Here is a 19,514-nt window from a genome sequence, read left to right as displayed (position 1 = left end):
TTGATATGCTCCGATTCTGTAAAACAAAGCATTTCCCAATCAAGTACGTCAATCTATTTTAGAAAGAGACACAAAAAAAATTCCACTCCAGAGTCCGTAACCAGTCAGACCTCAAATTCTACTCGCAATTGCATCAGCATTCCCTCTTTTTACCAGGTGTATTCTCTACTTTTGTTTTCCATACAAACAAATCCATAAAGGCCACACAACCCTCAAAGAAGCCACAGTCCTCATCACACAACGTGACACAAATTAAGTGCACTACAAAGCACATACCATTGATTTCAAAGGTATTGATTTCCAACAAGAAACGTTTAACAAAGTTGTATCGGCTCTGGGCAGGCTGCATTTGGAGTACAGAGCCCAGTTTCGGATGCCACATTTTAAGGATGACGTTGTGTCCAAAGGAAGTGTGGCCAGGATGATGACTGATCTGGAAACCAACTTTGAAAAAACTGGGTATGTTTAGTCTTGAGAAGCAAAGGTTAGCTGTCTTCAACGATCGAAGAACTGCCATACAGTTAGAGCAGGCTTGTTTCCTGTTCCTCCAGAAGGCAGGATGAGAACCAAGGTCTGGAAATGGAAGGCAATTGTTGTTGTTTAGTCATTTAGTCGTATCCAACTCTTCGTGACCCCATGGACCAGAGCACACCAGGCACTTCTGTCTTCCACTGCCTCCCGCAGTTTGGTCAGGCAATTTGTCAGGGAATTGGTCAGTTTAGAAGGCAATTAGATTTCAGCAAAGGATTAGAAGCATCCTTGTGGTAACAGCTGTTTAACCATGGATCAGGCTTTCTTGGGAGGTGAGGTACTGCCCTTCACTAGGTATTGAAGTAAAGGTTGCTTGCCGTCTGTCAGAGATGCTATAATCACATCCTATATTGTAGATGCTGCATCTCATGGAGGTTGACTAAGGATCTTACAGCTCCATGAGCCTGTGATCTAAGAGCAAATCTACACATTGAGGAAAAGCCAGTGGTACACTCATCTTCTGAAGCACCATAGGAAATAAACAGATGTTTGCTCCTAATGTCAAAAGCGCTTTGCTCTTGGAAAGCTAGCAATGAAGGTTTTCTAACCTCCCCAACATGCTAATTTTCTATATGCAGGTAGGGTTTTGGTTTTGTTGTTGTTGTTAGCTAAGAAGCACTCAGACATGAAACAGTCCAAAAGGGCTGTATCACCTGCTTTTTCTGACTGCAGCAATGGGTTCACTTATGCTATTGGTTTTTTTATCAGCCCCATCATCTCATGATGAGGTTTAACTGGAAGATCATCTTGTGAATGAGTCCCCCAATATGTTTCAGGGTGTTGCATTACTTCTCACTCCGAAAGCCAAATTCTAGGATTGCCAGATGATGATGAATTCTGCTGGATCTGTTTGTAAGTTCATCCTCCATTTGGCTTTCATGTAAATTTAATTACAGGAAAGACAAATCCACCCAAAGTCATTTTAGAAATTCATTGCAATCTTCATTCTTCTGACTTTGCTTTCCGGGATCTTTATAAAGAGACCATGTGCCTGATGCTATTCATAGGCCCAGTAAATTCTGCTACAATGGCACAGTTGTTGAACAATTTTTAAGAATTCACTGGTGCCTGACTTCAAGAAGATGTTTCTGAACTACCGGAAAAAGAATTTCATTCATTTAGTAAACAATCTGTTCAGCAAGATAATTTTTTTGTCTAGTTCTTTAAAGGCATAAGATGATCACAGTACTGAGACGTGCCATCATTTGACTAAAATCAGGCAACAACAGCAACAATAGTTTTTATTATTTATATGCTACCCATCTGACTGGGCGGTCCCAGCCACTCTGGACAGCTCCCAACAAAATGTTAAAAACACAATAAAGCATCAACCATTAAATCTTCCTTGAACAGGCCTACCTGCAGATGTCTTCAAAAAGTTGTTTATCTGTTTGATATCTGGTGTAAAAGGACTGCTACAAAAAGCATCCCACCCCAGCGAGGTTTTGCATCTGGTCCTTGCTGAATATTATATTATAAATATTAAATATTACATTTGTAACCCACATTTCCTCCAGGAGATCTAGGTGGCCTACATGGGTCTTCCTCCTCCTTGTCCTGTTTTATCCTAACAACAGCTCTGAGAAGTAGGTTAGGTGATGTACTGGCCCGTGGTCACCTAATGAACATCAGGGCTGAGTGGAGATTTGAATCCTGGTCTCCCAGAACTTACTGTATTTTTTGCACCATAACACTCACTTTTTTCCTCCTAGAAAGTAAGGGGAAATGTCTGTGCGTGTTATGGAGGGAATGCCTACGGGTGGTGGTGGGGATCTGCTGCAGTCGTGAGCAGAGGATCCATGGTTCCCCTTCCTTCCCTCCTCCGTGGCTCGCTTTGAAACAGCAAAGTGGGAGAGGAGAGGAGCCTTCTCCTTTTATACCCCTCTTCTGCATCATGAATAGCATCCTTCTCCACCCAACCCACGCGTGTTCCTTGTCCCTTGAGTGCTTTTCCTTCCCTCCCCACTTAAAACGTGGTTACAAAGCATGGGTCCACATGGATCCTCAGGATTTTTGCACTGGACTACCCCAAACTCACGGTCAGATCACATGTCTGTGGCTACAGCATGAACCACAAAAATCATACACCCCACTGTTTTGTTTAGAATATTTTGTTTCTTGTTTTCCTCCTCTAAAAACTATGTGCGTGTTATGGTCGGGTGCGTGTTATAGAGCAAAAAATATGGTACCTTGACATTCTAACCACTGCACCACACTGGCTCTAGATTATTATTTTTTATTATTAAGAAGAAGAAATGCATAGTAGAATACAGATCATCATAAAATACAGATTCTCAACAGAGACAGCATAAAAAGTAAGGGAAGAGAAAATCAGCAGCGGGTTCTCTAAAATATAAAGAATAGTGCACAAATGAAGAATCTTCACTCTAGCCAAAGTACCGTAGATTCCAGTGTATTAGGCGTCTGGGCGTATAAGACGACCCCCAACTTTTGCTGTTCAGTTTTAGAGTTATAGTGTTTGAGAGCCACCGGGGCAGAGCGCGCACCCCTCTGCTGCCTCTGCCGTCGCAGCAGCAGCAGCCCGAGGCGAGGCGTTTGGCGAGCGGATGAGCGCCACGCTCGGAAGGACTTTCTGCGTCCCCTTTTGTGGAAAGGGAGGAGGAGCGATGGCAGAAGGGGCAGAGCGCGCACCCCTCCGCTGCCTCTGCCGTCAAAGCAGCAGCAGTCCGAGGTGAGGCGTTTGGTGGGCGGGCAGGCGAGCGAGCGCCACGTTCGGAAGGACTTTCCACATCCCTTCGGGAGGGGGGGGAGCGATGGCAGAAGGGGCGCCTCTGCTCACCAGCTCCCTCTCCTCCTTCCCAATGTGTATACCTGGCGTATAAGATGACCCCCGACTTTGGGGGTGATATTCCAGGGATAAAAAGTCGTCTTGTAAGCCAGAACATACGGTAACTATTAATCCCAGCCACGCACAGAAAATGACAGGCCCTCCCAGCTCTCACCTGGGAGCTTTCCTTTCCCAGCCTCTCACCCCGGAGGGTCTTCAGTTTCCTGCCTCTCACCGAGGCTGCTTCCACTATCTATCTGTCACTTTCATGAGGGTCCACACCTTGGCCCCCAATAGCATCCCAGAAGAGGGGACACCTCTACCCCCTGAGGTGAGTCCCATGGGCATTGGCCCATCACTGCCTGCGGCACACCTGTCCATATCTGAGGATATCTCTGAGGAAGATAGGGATCCCTGTCCCAATCTGGAGCAGTTCTCTGTACACACAAGCAGACCGATCTAGAGCAAAGTTATCCACAATGGAACATGGTTTTTAAAGGCCACTTCATAAAGAAAAATGAGGTGCCTTTCTGGATGCATCCTTTATTAATGGAAAATGCAGCATAGCCTATCACCTGAAGGATTGGAAAAGACAAAGTGAGCTCAAAATATTTTTTTGTTGTTGTTGATTGAAAGTTCTCAGTGCTATTTTAAAATTGCTGCACTTTCTTGGGCAAGTGTCTCCCATTCTGAAAAATTTAAAAGCCACTTGCAGCCATCGAAGGGTAGCAGTTCTGTGTCATTGATCAAAACAGAAGCCATCATTCACTGAATAGCTGCCTATCACAAAACTAGTTAAAGGCACAGGAGCCTGGCAAGGGATGGGAAGACAATATGGTCTTTGGGGGCAGCAACTGAGAGAATACCTACCACCTAGCAATTCTGTACAAATATCAGTTAATTTTAACACACCCTATCCTCAAAAAACTATGTTTAATTTCATTGCTTTGTTCCAATATGTGGGAATTATTATTTTTTCTTTGAACTCAAATTATTAATTACAAAGAAAGAAACCAAAGTTTAACAGCACTTGTCTAGGCAGAAATAAGGCCAACTTCAGTGGGGTTCTCTCCCAGCTAGGGGTGTGGGAGAGATTTTATTCAGTTCGCATTTAAAGCTGAATTGATCAAATTTGCACTTTCTGAAACAAAATGAGACCAAAGCAGAACCTTTCGAAATTTGCACTTATCCATAATTTGCGATGAAGTTATCCAAGCAATGTTTGCAAAAAATAAAAATAAAAATGCATATATTAGGGGGAAATAAAAATGAATACATTTGTGTAAATAACACGCAGAAATTAATTATATTATGAGAAATTGTTTGCAAAAAGTGTATGTGAGTCAAAACGTGCACATGAAACTGCTGAAGAATTTTCATGAGGTTTTTGGGGTGGGGTTGCAAATTGTTTCAGAAATGTGGAGAACCGAATTTAAAATGGGTAACTGAGAGAGCTGAAATTGACAGATTCTCCCGTCCCTCCCGCCAGCTAAGCGCTTATAGGATTGCAGCCTAAATCAGTCTTGTTTTCAATGGCTATAGACTGCCTATTACGGCTATAGACTGCCACCTGTTGTCTTGCAAAGGAAGTGTTGGAATACGTGGGATCTGTCTTTTTGGCACCATCAGCTATTACAGGACCTGAAGCAAGGTACGCTCCAGGGGGCGGGGCGGGGTGCTCAGAGGGCCACCCTCCTCTCTGTTGTCACAACTACCCATTCTTAAACTTCTTTAGACCACTTAAAGTTGCGATACTGCAATTTACTCTAGGGTGCTGCTAGTTCCACTGAACCCTGTGGGATTGCATGGCAAGCTTCTTCAGTCTCATTTTTATCTCAGCAATATAATTTAGGTAATACCACATCCTGGTTTTCAGCAACAACAAACATGCAAAAGATAAATTCAGCTATAGGTGCCACACTCTCCCTGATTTTTATGAAAATGTTTACCAAACTGGGCATTTGAATCTTTGAAAACTTTTCCGTGGCTGTCCTAATGTAGCGGGTTAAAATGTTCCAATTTTTTTTAAAAAATAAATCCTTCTCTTGTCCAAGGGGTGGCAGCCTTAACACACATGTTGGATAAGAGAGCAGGATTCTTTAATTCACGGGCATGCTGAGGTATGCACAAGTTATTCTATTTATTTATTGTAGATGTCATCAAGTAAACGTTAGTTGTAATAATGTATTTTGGCAGCATCCTAGACATTCTTATACGTTTTGAAAAATATTAGAGAGAGGTATGTCTTCCAGCAAGCATACGTAACCTCTGCCTCGGCTGGTATAGCTGAAATAAAACTTGCAAATATTTGAATTGGGGGGGGGGGGAGATTCAGAAGAGTCACAGTTGTATTGAACAATAACACATAGATCAAAAAGGATAAGTAATATATTTAAAACAAGAACAATGCACCCAATAGCCCCCAAGAAAATATGTACAGTGGTACCTTGGGTTACATACGCTTCAGGTTAGAGACTCTGCTAACCCAGAAATATTACCTTGGATTAAGAACTTTGCTTCAGGATGAGAACAGAAATTGTGCAGCAGCGGCGCAGTGGCAGCAGGAGGCCCCATTAGCTAAAGTGGTGCTTCAGGTTAAGTACAGTTTCAGGTTAAGAACAGACCTCCAGAACAAATTAAGTACTTAACCTGAGGTACCACTGTAATTCTTGCTTACAAACTTTGTAGCTAGCCAGTCCAAAGTTTCTGGCAGCTCACCAGGCACTTCAGAGCTACTTCTGTGTAGATAGGGTTTATCTCAAAGATGCTGGGAAAACAGCAGCAGCAGCAGGCAAACATATAAGTTGCAGTTTGGAGGATATAATCTTGCAATATGCAAATAAAACTAAAACTGTATAAACACTGCCTTGAGGCATATGCTGCAGACATGGTATCTTCATTCCAGTCATTAATTATTACTCATGTTAAGCTTTGTTTTGGAGAAATCCTTGATAGTACACACACTCTTAAGATTCTATTTGGGGGGGGGGCTAACAGATGGACAACAAACATGGATTCTGTGAGCATTTATACTTGCTTAAGAGACTAGAAGGCTAGAAGGACACACACACACACACACACACACACACACACACACACACACACCCCTTGTCCATGGTCTGATGATCTGACTGTCCTTTCCATTTTGAATGCATAGTTTGTATTCATCATACCTATTCAGGCATATGGACTGCATGCTGTATATTAATGTATATGTCTACATTAAGTTTCCCTCTCTTTCTGTTATATTTTCAAATAAAGATTAAAAAAAACAACAAATAAAATAGTACTTGTCAGAGCTGCCCTAGGCCCCAGCTCACAAAGGACCAACGCTGATCCGTCGTTATATACTAAAGTCTTTATTGAAGTACAGTTTTTGCTTACACAGCCGCAGCGCGCAGCTCTACGTCTTAAACTCTAGACCGCTGAAGCGAAGCCCACCCTTCCCCCCTCCCCCTCTTCGGGTGCGAGTTCCGGGTGCTCCAGTGCTGTGGGGGTGAGTGCGGGATACAGTTCGTTCCCCCTGTCATGCAGCCGGCCAGCTGGATCCGGCCAGTCTGTAATGGGCTCGTCGCCGTCGATCTCCTCTGCTTTCATCTCTCTGCATTCATGCTCGAACCCAGGATCCTCCCCCAACACGTCCATGTCCGTCTCTCCCCCTGTTACCTCGGGTGATGCTGCGTGCCAGGGTCCCCTTAGCAGTTCCCTGCTCCACCCCACCTCCGGTTGAGTGTCCCACCAATAAGAGCGGTCCGTGGCAGACCCCGAGAGTGATCCCTCCGGGGAGCTTGTTTCTGGCGCCGTTTCCTCAGCTGATGAAAACCCCTCGAGATACTGCGGTTTCCTGGATAGTGCATCTGCCATGACGTTGTTGTCTCCCGGGATGTATTCTATCCGGAAGTCGAAATCCGCAAAGAACTCCGCCCAGCGGATGTGTCTCTGGTTCAGGAATCGCGCCGTGTGCCAGTACTCCAGGTTCTTATGGTCCGTGCGGACCTGCACTGTGTGTCTGGCTCCGATGAGGAAGTGCCGCCACACCTTGAAGGCTGCATGAATGGCCAGCAACTCCCTGTCCCAGATGGTGTAGTTCTGTTCCGACTTGCTGAGTTTCCTGGAGTAGAATGTGCAGGACCTCCAGTTCCCTTGCGGATCTTGCTGCAACAGGACCGCCCCCACCGCTCTGTCTGATGCGTCAGTCTCAACCCTCATTGGTTTGCCAGGGTTCACGTGTAGCAGCTGTTCTTCGGACGCGAAGAGACGCTTGAGCCTCCGAAAAGACTGTTCCGCCTGGTCCGTCCAGGTGAACTTCTTCTTCTTGGAGCTGAGGGTGTCCGTGATAGCCGCCGACTCCTTCGCGAACCCCTTGATGAACTTGCGGTAAAAGTTGGCGAAGCCGACGAACTTCTGGACCTCCTTCCGATTGCGCGGGCTCTTCCAGTCCAAGACCGAGCGGACCTTGGTGCTGTCCATGGCGAGTCCCTTGTCGGACAGCTTGTAGCCCAGGAAATCCACCTCCTTCACGTCGAACTGGCACTTCTCCAGTTTGGCGTAAAGTCTGTGCTCCCGTAGCCTCTGCAGGACCTCCTTGACGTCCCCCTCGTGAGCCTCCTGCAATTCCAAGAAGATCAGGATGTCGTCTAAGAAGCATACACACTTCTTGTAGAGGAGGCCCGCCAACACGTGGTGCATGAAGGCTTGGAAACAGTGGGAGCCATTTTGCAGACCAAACGGCATAACTCTATATTCATAGGTGCCTAAAGGCGTAAACATGGCCGTCTTCCACTCGTCGCCCTCCCGCATGTGTATAAGGTTATACGCTCCTCGCAGATCCAACTTGGTGAAGATGCGTCCCTTCCTCACCGTCGTGAGCAGGTCGTCGATCTTGGGCATGGGGAATGCTGTGGGCTTTGTCCTGGAATTTATGAGCCTGTAATCAACCACGAGCCTGCGTTGAGGCGTGTCTTTCTTCTTCACGAAAAACACGGGACTGCACCCCACTGCTTTGGATTCCTGGATGAATCCCTGCTTCAAGTTGTGATCTATGAACTCCCGGAGCTCTTGCAGTTCGTCTTCAGACATGGAATAAAGTTTTCCAGTCGGCAGCGTCACCCCCGGTAGGAGGTCAATCGTGCAGTCGTAGGGCCTGTGGGGGGCAGCTTGTCCGCTTCCTTCTCACAGAAGACCTCCAAAAACGCCTTGTACTTGTTGGGTACCGCTTGCACCATGCCTAGGTGTAGCTGTGGTTCCTCCTCTTGCCCCTCCTCCCCCTGGCTGGGCCGGATGCAGTGTTCTGCGCAGTAGGAGGAGCAGAAGGTCAATTGCCGCTGGTACCATGCCAATGCCGGACTGTGCCTATCCAGCCAACTCATGCCCAACACTATGGGCGTGTCCGACAGGTGGGTGACGTTGAAGCTGATGACTTCGCGGTGGTTTCCAATTCGCATCACCATAGGCGGTGTTTGTTGTACCACCTGTCCTCCCAGTAGCTCTCTGCCATCGACCGTGACGACGTTTAGGGGCATCGTGGCTGGTAGGAGCGCTATGCGATGTTGCCTGATGAAATCCACCCCCACAAAGTCTGCATTACTACCAGAGTCAATGGTAATAGGGACTTCCAGGGTGAATCCATTTGGCAGCTGGAGTGATGCGGTGAGTTGCACCACTGGTTTGGGTGGGAGGGGGTTCGTGGGCTGCAAAACCTCTGGGGACTGCTTCACTGACTCGCCTAGCTGGGCCCCAGTGCCTCTGCCTCCAACCAGGCTTCGTCGTTTCCCTGCAGCTGTTCCCCCTGCTGAACTGCTCCTCTTACTGTTGCTGAGGCTGCAGTGTGCTTCTGGATCCTCTGGGGACACTCTTTGGCCATGTGCTGTGCACTGTCGCAGATGTAACACTTCCTGCTCCCTCTAGGAGCCTTCGTCTTGACTGCTCCTGGTGCTAGGGCTCTGGTTGCTGTCTGAGCCTTGGCACCACCTATCTCCATCGGCTCTTCTCCCCCCCCCCAGTGGAGGCGTGGATTGTGCGCGCCCTGGCTCTCGGGTCAGGAAGGGAGTTGTTCTGGCTGGTGTGCGTGCCATACGTCCCTCATCTCTGCTCCAAGGGCGTTCTTCCAGGCACACTCCTACTGCCAGCGCTCTCTGGACGACTTCTGTGGTGCTGTTGGGTCTCTCCCCCCTCGCCAGCTCATCTTTCACAGCTCCATTTAGCCCCTCCCAGAACAGATCCCTCACGGCAGCGGAGCCCTTCTCCCAGCCCAGCACATTAACTAATGCAAAAAAGCGGGAGTGATATTGTCGCACCGTGGCTTTGCCCTGCTGCAGCCCATGCATCTCCCTCCTGGCCACATCCACATCTACCGTTGATTTAAAACAAGCATCCATAGCCTTGATAAATGCGTTTGAATCCTGGAGGGCGGGATCATTTTCGCACCATAAATTGCGCAGCCACGATTTAGCGTCCCCATGCAGATGAGTGATTATGAACCCTACTTTCTCCTCCTCATCTCTAAAGTCTTTCCGAAGTAAATTGAGCGTGAAAACTATGTCTACTCTGAAGTTAGGATACTGCTGCAGGTCCCCGTTGAAATGGGCTACTATGCTGCCCCCCCTCTTCCCGAGGCCAACTCCCTCCGGCTTGGGTCCTGGCAGCCCCTCTGTGCCCAAACGTTCCCACCTGGCTTGCAGATCTCGGCAGCGCGCTTCTGCTTCCTCTTCTCTCTTTCTGGAGGTTGCTACTTCTGTGTAAAGCCTCGTGACTGCTTCTTGCAGTTCTGTCAACTTCTCCTCTGTAGTCATCTTTGCCTATCTTCGTGAGCTCTCAAAAAAAATTTTTTTTGAGGCGGAGCTTACTGTCAGAGCTGCCATAGGTCCCAGCTCACAAAGGACCAACGCTGATCCGTCGTTATATACTAAAGTCTTTATTGAAGTACAGTTTTTGCTTACACAGCCGCAGCGCGCAGCTCTACGTCTTAAACTCTAGACCGCTGAAGCTCCGTCTGAGTCTCCTCCCCCCAGACACCAGTTTAAGACCCTAGCCTTGCTCCACCTCTTCCTCTGCTCTTTCCTCCTCTGGGTCCTCCTGTCAGTTGGAGTCTCCCCCTTCCTAGACTCTTCTGACGCTGAGTCCCCTGAGTCTTCCCCCTGCCTCCGGCGGGCTTTAGGACCTGGTTCCCGATCTGGGCTTTCTGCTGTCCCGCGCGCCTGTACATTTGAACTTGGCGCGCGCGCCCACCCGGCAACCTTCCTCCTGACCGTTACGCTGCTCCTGTCACTGCTTCCCCCTTCAGGGAGGCTAGCTGTACTTGACCTCCCCTCCGTTCCCCCACTCTCCGCTGGAGGTGTGGTCAGTCTCAACTCATCTTCTCTCCCTGCTGGAGGAGACGCTGGCCCTGACACCTGGGACTCCTCCTCCCCACTACGCTCTGGTGGGGAAGCTGGCCCTGATCTCCAGCTGCTGCTTTGGGAGTCCCCGCTGGCCCCTTGTTTCTGGTGTGTCTCCCCTGGGACCCCCCTTGCCCTGACCATCGGCGCCTCCTTCTGGGAATCTTCTGATTCGCTGGAGAAGCTCATGGAATCTCTGGGGTCACTGCCATACTCCCCTACGCTGCCCTCAGATCCTTCCCCTTCGCTCTCCATCTCTCTCCCCTGTGCCTCTGTTCCTGAGCCCCTGACAGTACTGTAGAGAGAAAATGATTCCACAACCACTTGCTAGTTAAATATGCCAATACATTCAATTTAGTTTTCTTTTACAAGGCGATAACCACAGACTCCTCGCTGCCCTGTGCTCTTGTCTTCATACTGTAGTCTTCACTGGGGGACTCCTGACCCCTTGTCAGGAATAAACTTAACCAGGCTGCTTTCAGATTGGCACCTGACATTTACCTCTCACTCCCTTTCAGTGCTTTGCTGATGATGCAATTGGAATATACCGTCAACATCAAGGAGGGCATTTCCCCTTTTAAAAATATGGAACATGCTGCAGTACGGGAGTTTCCTTGGCACTGACTTTTGACGTCTTTTTGGCATCAGATGTAGATGTTTTCATTCTCCTATAAATTTCAGGGAACACACTGGTTGTATCTGCAGCTATTTTAACTAGGAGTTTGGTGATCATCTTGTGTTTTGCAAGGGAGACAGTATTTTAGTGTTCTATCCATGATGAGATGATCATGTGCTATTTTTAGTTTGCCAGTATTGATTTTAATTCAGTATTTTTTTAATTGTGCTGTATGAATTTTTCTACTGTGTGAGTCACTTGTGATACCTTAAAAAAAAGTGATAGTAATAATCCATCGACACCAATGGGCATTCCTGATGTGCTGATTTTGACCCTTCTCCTTGTCCTACCCACTCCCAGATTGCTGTTGAACAAATGGCTTTTGTGATGGTGCCAGGAAACACCCCTGTCATTTTTGCTACTTGCCTTTCCCACTGTTCTTCCCGACCATAGTAAATAAAAAATCAAAAAATGAGAACACCTAGCAAAATGACCCATGTGTGCTCTGCTGTGAGTCAACAGGTGTGGTACTGAAGATACCCCAGATATATGGCTCCTCCAAATGACCTGTTAGTTTAGAATTCATCCCGATATGCTTGCACAAAAATTACACAGAGGTTAGGTGGATTGTGAGTGAACTGACCAGACCAGTTACATCATGCTGGGTTTTTTAAGGATGTTTTAGCTATGGTCAGTATATTTTAAAATGTACTGCAGCATTGGTGCTGTTTCATTGGTCTGAAAACCACTTTGGAACTACGGCTGGGGTAAAAAGTTGTATATAAATTTCACAACTATGTGTTGCCCAGAAGCAACTGTAATTTGTTTGTGGTAGAAGCAGGCTTTCAATCACTTGGTTGGGCAGATAGGAAGATGCTTCTTCATACATGATTTAACTTACAGAATTCAGGAACCACAAGAGAGCAGTGATGGCCACTAAATAGCTTTCTTAAAATACTTGGGGAAAATGAAAGGCCTGCTGAATAGGTGGAATGTCAGTGTGTTGTAGTGATTAGAGTGTCAGACTAGGCCCTGCAAGACCAGGATTCAAATCCCCACTCCACTATGAAATTCAGAGTGTCTCTGTCCAATCTACCTCATAGGATTATTATGGGGATTAAACGAGGATGGGGAGAGAACCATGTCTGCCACCTTGAACTCTTTGGAGAAAAGGTGGCAAATAAAGGCAATAAGTAAGTAAGCAAGTGAATGGTAACGGAATGAAATCTCTGTCTTCAGGGACAATTCAGCTGATGCATGGCAAGGGAAAGCTGTTGCCTCAAAGCCGAGCTTGTAGCTTTCCCAAAGGTGCTTGGTTCCTTGTTGTTTAAAAAAGAAACACAATTCTGAAGAACATGGACCCCCTTTACATGGTAGACCTCAGTTTAGTAGTAGAGCATGCAAAATAACTCCATGCAAACCCTGGCCTTCTCCCAACAGGGTTGGAAGTCTCCATGCCTTGCCCCAAAAGTGGAATGTTCAAGGTGCCCTGTAATAATTGATGTTGGTACAGCCTAATTATGATGTTTCAAAAGTTGGGTGAATTAGTGACTGTGTTTGAAGGCAAAACACAGCACACCTTCCACATTAGTAATACATTGAGGCTTTAACCCAGTAAGACAGACAAGGTCAAAAGGGTGTGATGTGGGCCAAGAGTTTTCGTACAACATATCTGCCTCCTCAGAAGAAGCTAATGAAAACCAATTGAACCTAACTGAAGAAGCAGTGACTTCAGGTGCCCCCATTAGAGAGCTGCCATGCCAGTTATTTCCAAACTGGATCAGATGTGAGTGATTTCATCAGAAAATGCTTTTCAAACGGTTCACAAAAAGGCTTGCAAGAGCCTGTCCACTTCAACTAGACCAGCAAGCATTCTCATTGTATGGTTTATATCACTTGTTGAAGACACACACCTTTACCCTGGCTTTTGACATTTACAATTAATGTGATTCTGTTGGCAGTACATTCTTTGGTTTGTTTTACATTGTTTTGTTGTATGTTAATGTTTAATTTTGCAACATTCCCTGGGACATTATGGGGAAGGATGGATTAAAAGTCTCTTACAGTATATAAGTAAAATAATGTCATCACTAGGGATGTGGAAGAAATTAAAATCAGTTCGCATTTAAAGGCAAACTTACCTAAATTGCACTTTCCAAACCAACATGGGGATTAACATGCAACAGTTCTTTCAAATTTGCACTTCTCTGAATTTTGCAATGCAGTTCTCCAACCAAGTAATGTGTGCAAAAATGCATTGTATTAAGGAAAATTGCTTTGTAGAAATGTGTATACAAAATAGCTCTGCCTGATTCCACCAGTTCAATGCAATGGCAGCTGGGAAGAAATTGCCCTGCCTGTTCTCATTTCCAGTCTTGCATGGCAGGAACTCTATGCCTGAACACATATGTGGAGCCACTTCTTTTTCTCTTTTTTTCAAGCCCCAGCTCAAAATCATTTCTTTAAAGCCTCTATCTTGGGACCCCTGCTAGACTGGCGTTCTGTTATGGCTGCATTCTGCAACATGTTCTTGCCACAATAATTGTGAATGAGTGGTGGATTTTTTATGCTTTATGTGTTATTCAGTAGCGCTTCTTCCCTGATGTTAACATTATTGCTGTCTGGGCAAACTATTGTGCAACAGAAATAAACCAGAGCATTTGTGGCATTCAAATTTAGAAGAAAGCCACAGGATTAACACTGACTGGAAATGAAGCAATGTGGCTACCCTCCTGGAGCTGTTGTATGGACAAATATTACTGAAAGCAGGATCACATATGACCACTCTGAGAGCATCAAGAGCACAAAGCATCATGAACGGACAATAAAAAGGATATCTGGAGGTACATTCATTTTACACAGCCTGGTCTCATTTTTGTTTAATCAGAGGAGAAAGCAGTCAGGCTTCCTCTTGAATAAGAATGCATTGTTTTACAGCCTTAGCCCTCTTCACCCACAACTGAAACAAAATCTAAGACTCCAATCTTACACACCAGGGAAATACCCCTCACCCCAGCATTTTTTCCTCCTTTCTAACATATCACCCATTTTATTAGTTATTACAAAAATAAAGGTCAAAAATAGACATAGAGCTGTGTTGAACAAAAAATTGTAAACTTCTGTGACCAGCTCCCTGGTTTGTCCTCCCTGATGAAGACACAAATCATCCCCTATGTAACAATAATAACCACAGTATGCTGATGCATGCATATATAATTCTACCCCTTCCCCTTTAAGGTGTTGCTTGCCTATTGAAACCTGCAATCTAAAAAAGCTACATGCAGACCAGAACTGCCAGCTTCAGATCTCACCTATATGGCTTGTCCAAAGTATCCACATTCAATGAGAGTATAGTGCTCAGCAGAACTATAGTCTAGATATGCCATGCCTGAGTTGTCCATCAGCACATAAAGGCAACCAGTTTTCAGCTTTCTCCAGCAATCATAAATCAGCCATTCCTTTGTTTTAGCAAATACTAAGAGAACAAAAATTCCCATGGTTCTTTGTGTTGTTAAAAGAATTCAAAAGTCACATCAATAAATAAACATTACATTCACAATTCTTACACTGTAAACATTTTTACATGGGATTCGTTAAGGCAGATGAAGCAAAAACAATGGACAAAGGAAGTTCTCATGTCACCAGAGTATTTTTGAGAGCTATGAATTCTAGCTAAAAACAGCCTCCACAACGTCTAGGGAATTATTCCCCTGGGAACCTTTCAGCAAATACGGGAAATAAATTCAAATAATGTGTTGTGCTAATGTTTACATTTGTTAGTAGAGCATCGTCAAGGATTAAAGGACGGCTGCTATTCAGCAACCAAATGCAATGAAACCAGCAAGGCTTTTGCAAGTCTGTCCTATCTCATTAACCTTTTAGTTATTTGCGTGCCAATAAGCAAATAGAGATGACACAGTCAACTCTGTGCACTTAAATTTCAAAATGACTCCTGAGTAAGCAGTCAGAGGATTGAGACTGAGATCAAGTGAGAGCTCCTCTTATTGATCGGTAATTGGCAAAGGAGCATGAAAGAGAGAGTAGAAATGAATGGACATATTTTTCTAGTGGAGGGTTGTAGAAAGTGGACCTCTGCTTCTTAATTTGTTCATAAATGATCTAGAGTTAAGGGTTAGCAGTGAGGTAGCAAAGTTTGCTGATGATACCAAATTGTTTAGGATGGTTCAAACAAAAGGAGACTGTAAGGAGCTCCAAAAGGATCTCTCAAAACTGATTTCATGTATATGCTAATAGTGTCTGAACTGATGGCAAGCGACCAGGCAAGAGGCTTTTAAGGCACAGCGCATAGCTCAACAAAGATGTCAACCCAGTGGGCAGCAGCCATGAAGAAGGCAAATCCCAAGTTAAGGATAATTAGCCAAGGGATGGAAGATAAAACTGCCAGTACCATAACACCATTATGCAAAGGTATGGGGAGGTATCGTGTGTACAGGCTGTAGTCAGCTCACCTCAAAAAAGACATTGCACCAGAGCTGGGAAAAGTTCGGAAAACAGCCAAGTGTCTGGAGCAGCTCCCCATGACAATAGGATTACAACATTTGGGGCTTTTTAGTTTAGAAAAAAGGCAAGAAGAGACATATTTGAGCTGCATCGGTTATGCACGGTGTGGAGCAAACGAATACAAGGAAGATATGCGGGCAGGTGGCAATTTCTGTTCCTAACCCTGAAACAAAATAGAATAAAAAAATACCAAGTTGTCAGTATGTCCAGTGGTTCAGGAAAAGCAATTAAGCACACAGGGTTGTCATTGATGCTTTCAACAGGTGAATGGGGCTAAAACTGAGGCGGACCTTCAAAAGATGATGCAGCAATGACTATGGCAGAGAACTAAAGAAAAATGACATGTAGGGCAGGGTCACTCAAAGGAAATACTGTAACCACGCCAGAGTTCAAGTCAAGTCGCGGCACTGCCTCACCCCTCTGAAAACACTCGGGGATTTGCAACCCTAAGTAAGATGTGCTGACGGACAGCGGCCAACTTGGGTGACTTTTAATGTAAGTCCAGTTCCTGGAGGGGGGGGCGGGCTGCCAAGGGCTGGTTAGGTCAACGTAGCTCTCGTTGCCTCCGGCACTACCTGTCCCGGAGGGGGTGGGGGTGGCAAGCGGGAAAGGGCTATCCTGCCCTGCCACCTCTGCCCGGGCCTGCCCCACAGAGTGACGGTGCCCGAAGAGACTTTGATCCCCACCCACGGGAGCGGCGTCCCCTTCCTTTTGCCAAGCCAGCAGAGCAGGTTAGGCAGGTGGAGGAGGAGGAGGAAGCGGCTGCTGCCCCCACGTCCAATGCCAACACCCGAGTCGGGCGGGCTGAGGGGAAGAAGTCCGCTTCTTTCGCCAAGTTTCGCTTTCCCCCTCTCCCCGCCGCCCCTGCGCGCCTTGTTCGCGTGAGAAAGAGAGAGGCGCGAGGGCTCGCCCGCTCCCCTCCATGGCTGCGGCAGAGGAGGGGCCAGGCGCCGGGGCGCCGCCGCGAGGGGCGGTAGCGGACCAGCCGCCGCCGCCGCCGCATCAGCAGCGCGAGGGGGGCGCGGATGGCCGTTGGGGGCAACGGCAGCAGCTGCAGCCGCCGCTTCAGGAACCGGACGGGAAAGCGGGCGCTCCCCTGGCTGCTGAGGTGAAGCGGCGGCGCCCGGACGAGGAGGAAGGGGAGGGGGCCGCGCTTCTGCCGCCGCCGCCGCCGCTGCTCTTGAGCGAAGCGGAGGAAGAGGACGCCGACGACCCGCCCGCCTCCGCGGGGCTCTCCTCCCTAGGCTTCTTCTCTCCCCTGCGCTGGTGGCGGCGGCAGAAGCTGCGGCTCTTCCTCTCCCCTCCGCCGTCCCCGCGGGGGACCCAGCGCAGCTGCCCGTGCGCCGCCGCCCGCTCCTTCGCGCACTGTTGTCATGGAGGAGCCAAGATGGCGGCCCTGGCCTACACCTTGGGCAAGCGCGAGATCAACCACTACTTCAGCGTGAGGAGCGCCAAGGCGCTGGCGCTGGGCGCCGTCCTGCTGCTCGCCGCCTGCCACGCCGCCTCGCGCCGGTACCGAGGTGAGGAAGGGGCGGCGGGGAGGAGGAGGAGGGCGTGTGTGGAGGGGCGGGATGAGATAGGGAGCGGAGAAGTTGGCCGTGGTTTGGGGGGCCCCTCTCTTCCTCCACCGCCACAGTTCAGGGGGAAGCCGCCTCCTTGGAAGGGGCTTCCTTTGGCATCGGGCGAAAGCCGCCACTTCAGGTGTCTCTGGGAGGCAGGTGCGCCTCTCCCTCCCCCCCCCCCCCATTTCCTCCAAGCCGTTGCAAAGCAAGCGCTTAGCTGGGCGAGGAAGGGTGACTGACACCTGCCAAACTTCGCCCCGGCGTGATCATCCTTTCTCCCCACGCCGCCACGCCACATCCGCCTGCCTCGGCAGCTCCAGCTTGCGTTTGCGAACAGACAAGAAAACCGCAGCAAGCGCCTTAAGGGCAGAGGAGAAGCCGGTCCGTCCGGATTTCTGCAGGAAGCAGCTGTCCAAATTAAACAATCCAGGCTTTTTTGACTTTGGGCGCAACATTTTTTACTTTGTTTATTAAATGTGTGTGCAGCCCTTCATCCGAAGATCACAAGGTGGTCCACGACATAAAAATGCAAAATGAAGACAGAAAATGCCCTTATAACCAGGGACAGGCTATTGGTCCGGTTGGCCAGGTGTTGCAAACTCTGACTGGCAGTAGCTCTCTAAGGTCTCAAGCAGATGCCCCTTTTCCCATCACCTGCTCTCTGCTCCTGGAGATGCCAGGACTTGAGACTGGAGCTTTCTGCCAGGCAAAACATGTGCTCTCTCACTGAGCTGCGATCCCTCCCTTCAGAAGGGCTGGCTGCATTTTTCTTTTCTTTTCTTTTCTTTTCTTTTTTTAAAAGAAATTATTACCCACACAGGAAGTTGTAGCGGTTTCGGGGTTGCTGTTTAACTAAATTCTTAGCCTGAGGTCTGTGCTAGCTAATTAGGAGTGTGCAGTATAAACAAAGAAAATGTGTGGGAGTGAGGAGTGTAAATCATGCAAACTGGCAGCTTTGCAAGAAGCTGCTGACATGCAAGGTAGAAGAAGGTGGTGCGCTTGACATACGTTGAAAGAGTGTGGCTTCGAGATCCTAAATTAAAAGATTAAGACCTCTCCCTGCTATGACTCCCTTCTTTTTTGTTCTGCCCTCATTTGACACTGTAAATAGAAATGTATATGCTTGCTTTCAAGAACAGCAGTGGTGACAGAGGAGAACACCAGACAAAGCAGGGCTCCCTACAGAAGTGTTTGAGGAAGCAATGCTTCCCATATCCACTCCAGCATCTGAATTGAGTCTCCAATACACCTTTATTTTGTTTGCTACAAAGGAGAAAAGTTACTTGAGTAGTGACTTGACCAAGGCCACCCAGTGAGCTTCTTGCATTTGAGTGGGCTATTTGAATCTGGGTTACTAACATCCAGAAACTAAACTCAAGCTGAAATCCTACCTACTGCCCTAAAAAGCTTTCAGATGTTTTTGTTCAGAGTGACTGGAAGTAAGAGTATTTTGAATTCCTCAAGCCTTTTGCGTGAGTGGGTGGTCATCACTTCACTCAATATATGGTGTCAGAAATGAATTTTAACAGGGAGAAATGTAAAGTATTGCACTTGGGCAAAAAAAATGAGAGGCACAAATACAAGATGGGTGACACCTGGCTTGAGAGCAGTACATGTGAAAAGGATTTAGGAATCTTGGTTGACCACAAACTTGACATGAGCCAACAGTGTGACGCGGCAGCTAAAAAAGCCAATGCAATTCTGGACTGCATCAATAGGAGTATAGCATCTAGATCAAGGGAAGTAATAGTGGCACTGTATTCTGCTCTGGTCAGACCTCACCTGGAGTACTGTGTCCAGTTCTGGGCACCACAGTTCAAGAAGGACACTGACAAACTGGAACGTGTCCAGAGGAGGGCAACCAAAATGGTCAAAGGCCTGGAAACGATGCCTTATGAGGAACGGCTAAGGGAGCTGGGCATGTTTAGCCTGGAGAAGAGGAGGTTAAGGGGTGATATGATAGCCATGTTCAAATATATAAAAGTATGTCACATAGAGGAGGGAGAAAGGTTGTTTTCTGCTGCTCCAGAGAAGCGGACACGGAGCAATGGATCCAAACTACAAGAAAGAAGATTCCACCTAAACATTAGGAAGAACTTCCTGACAGTAAGAGCTGTTTG

General features: G+C 47.3%; 1 protein-coding gene and 1 long non-coding RNA gene across 4 annotated transcripts in view; one reads left to right on the top strand and one right to left on the bottom strand.

Annotated features, from left to right (window-relative positions):
- Positions 1-278: 278 nt before the first annotated feature.
- On the bottom strand, positions 279-16,757 carry LOC309515909. 2 transcript variants are annotated; one of them, XR_014212716.1, is made up of 2 exons: positions 14,623-16,757; positions 279-1,624 (listed from the first exon to the last, which is right to left on the bottom strand). It is a non-coding gene; the product is annotated as an uncharacterized lncRNA (long non-coding RNA). The 2 variants fall into 2 exon arrangements; XR_014212717.1 differs by having other exon boundaries at positions 15,781-16,757.
- A 50-nt stretch (positions 16,758-16,807) lies between these two features.
- CASD1 (CAS1 domain containing 1) overlaps positions 16,808-19,514 on the top strand; it is a 30,481-nt gene continuing 27,774 nt past the window's right edge. The window contains exon 1 of one of the 2 annotated variants that reach the window (XM_082194145.1): positions 16,808-17,352. In XM_082194145.1, the coding sequence (XP_082050271.1) occupies positions 17,220-17,352 (133 nt within the window). In that variant the 5' untranslated portion in view covers positions 16,808-17,219. Of the gene's footprint in view, positions 17,353-17,526; positions 17,551-19,514 lie in introns of those variants that run through there. The other variant, XM_082194146.1, reaches the window with a different exon arrangement.

This window comes from Podarcis vaucheri (assembly GCF_965113315.1).
Source record: "Podarcis vaucheri genome assembly, chromosome: 12".
NCBI lineage: Eukaryota > Metazoa > Chordata > Lepidosauria > Squamata > Lacertidae > Podarcis > Podarcis vaucheri.
This window is presented reverse-complemented; position numbering and strand designations above follow the sequence as displayed.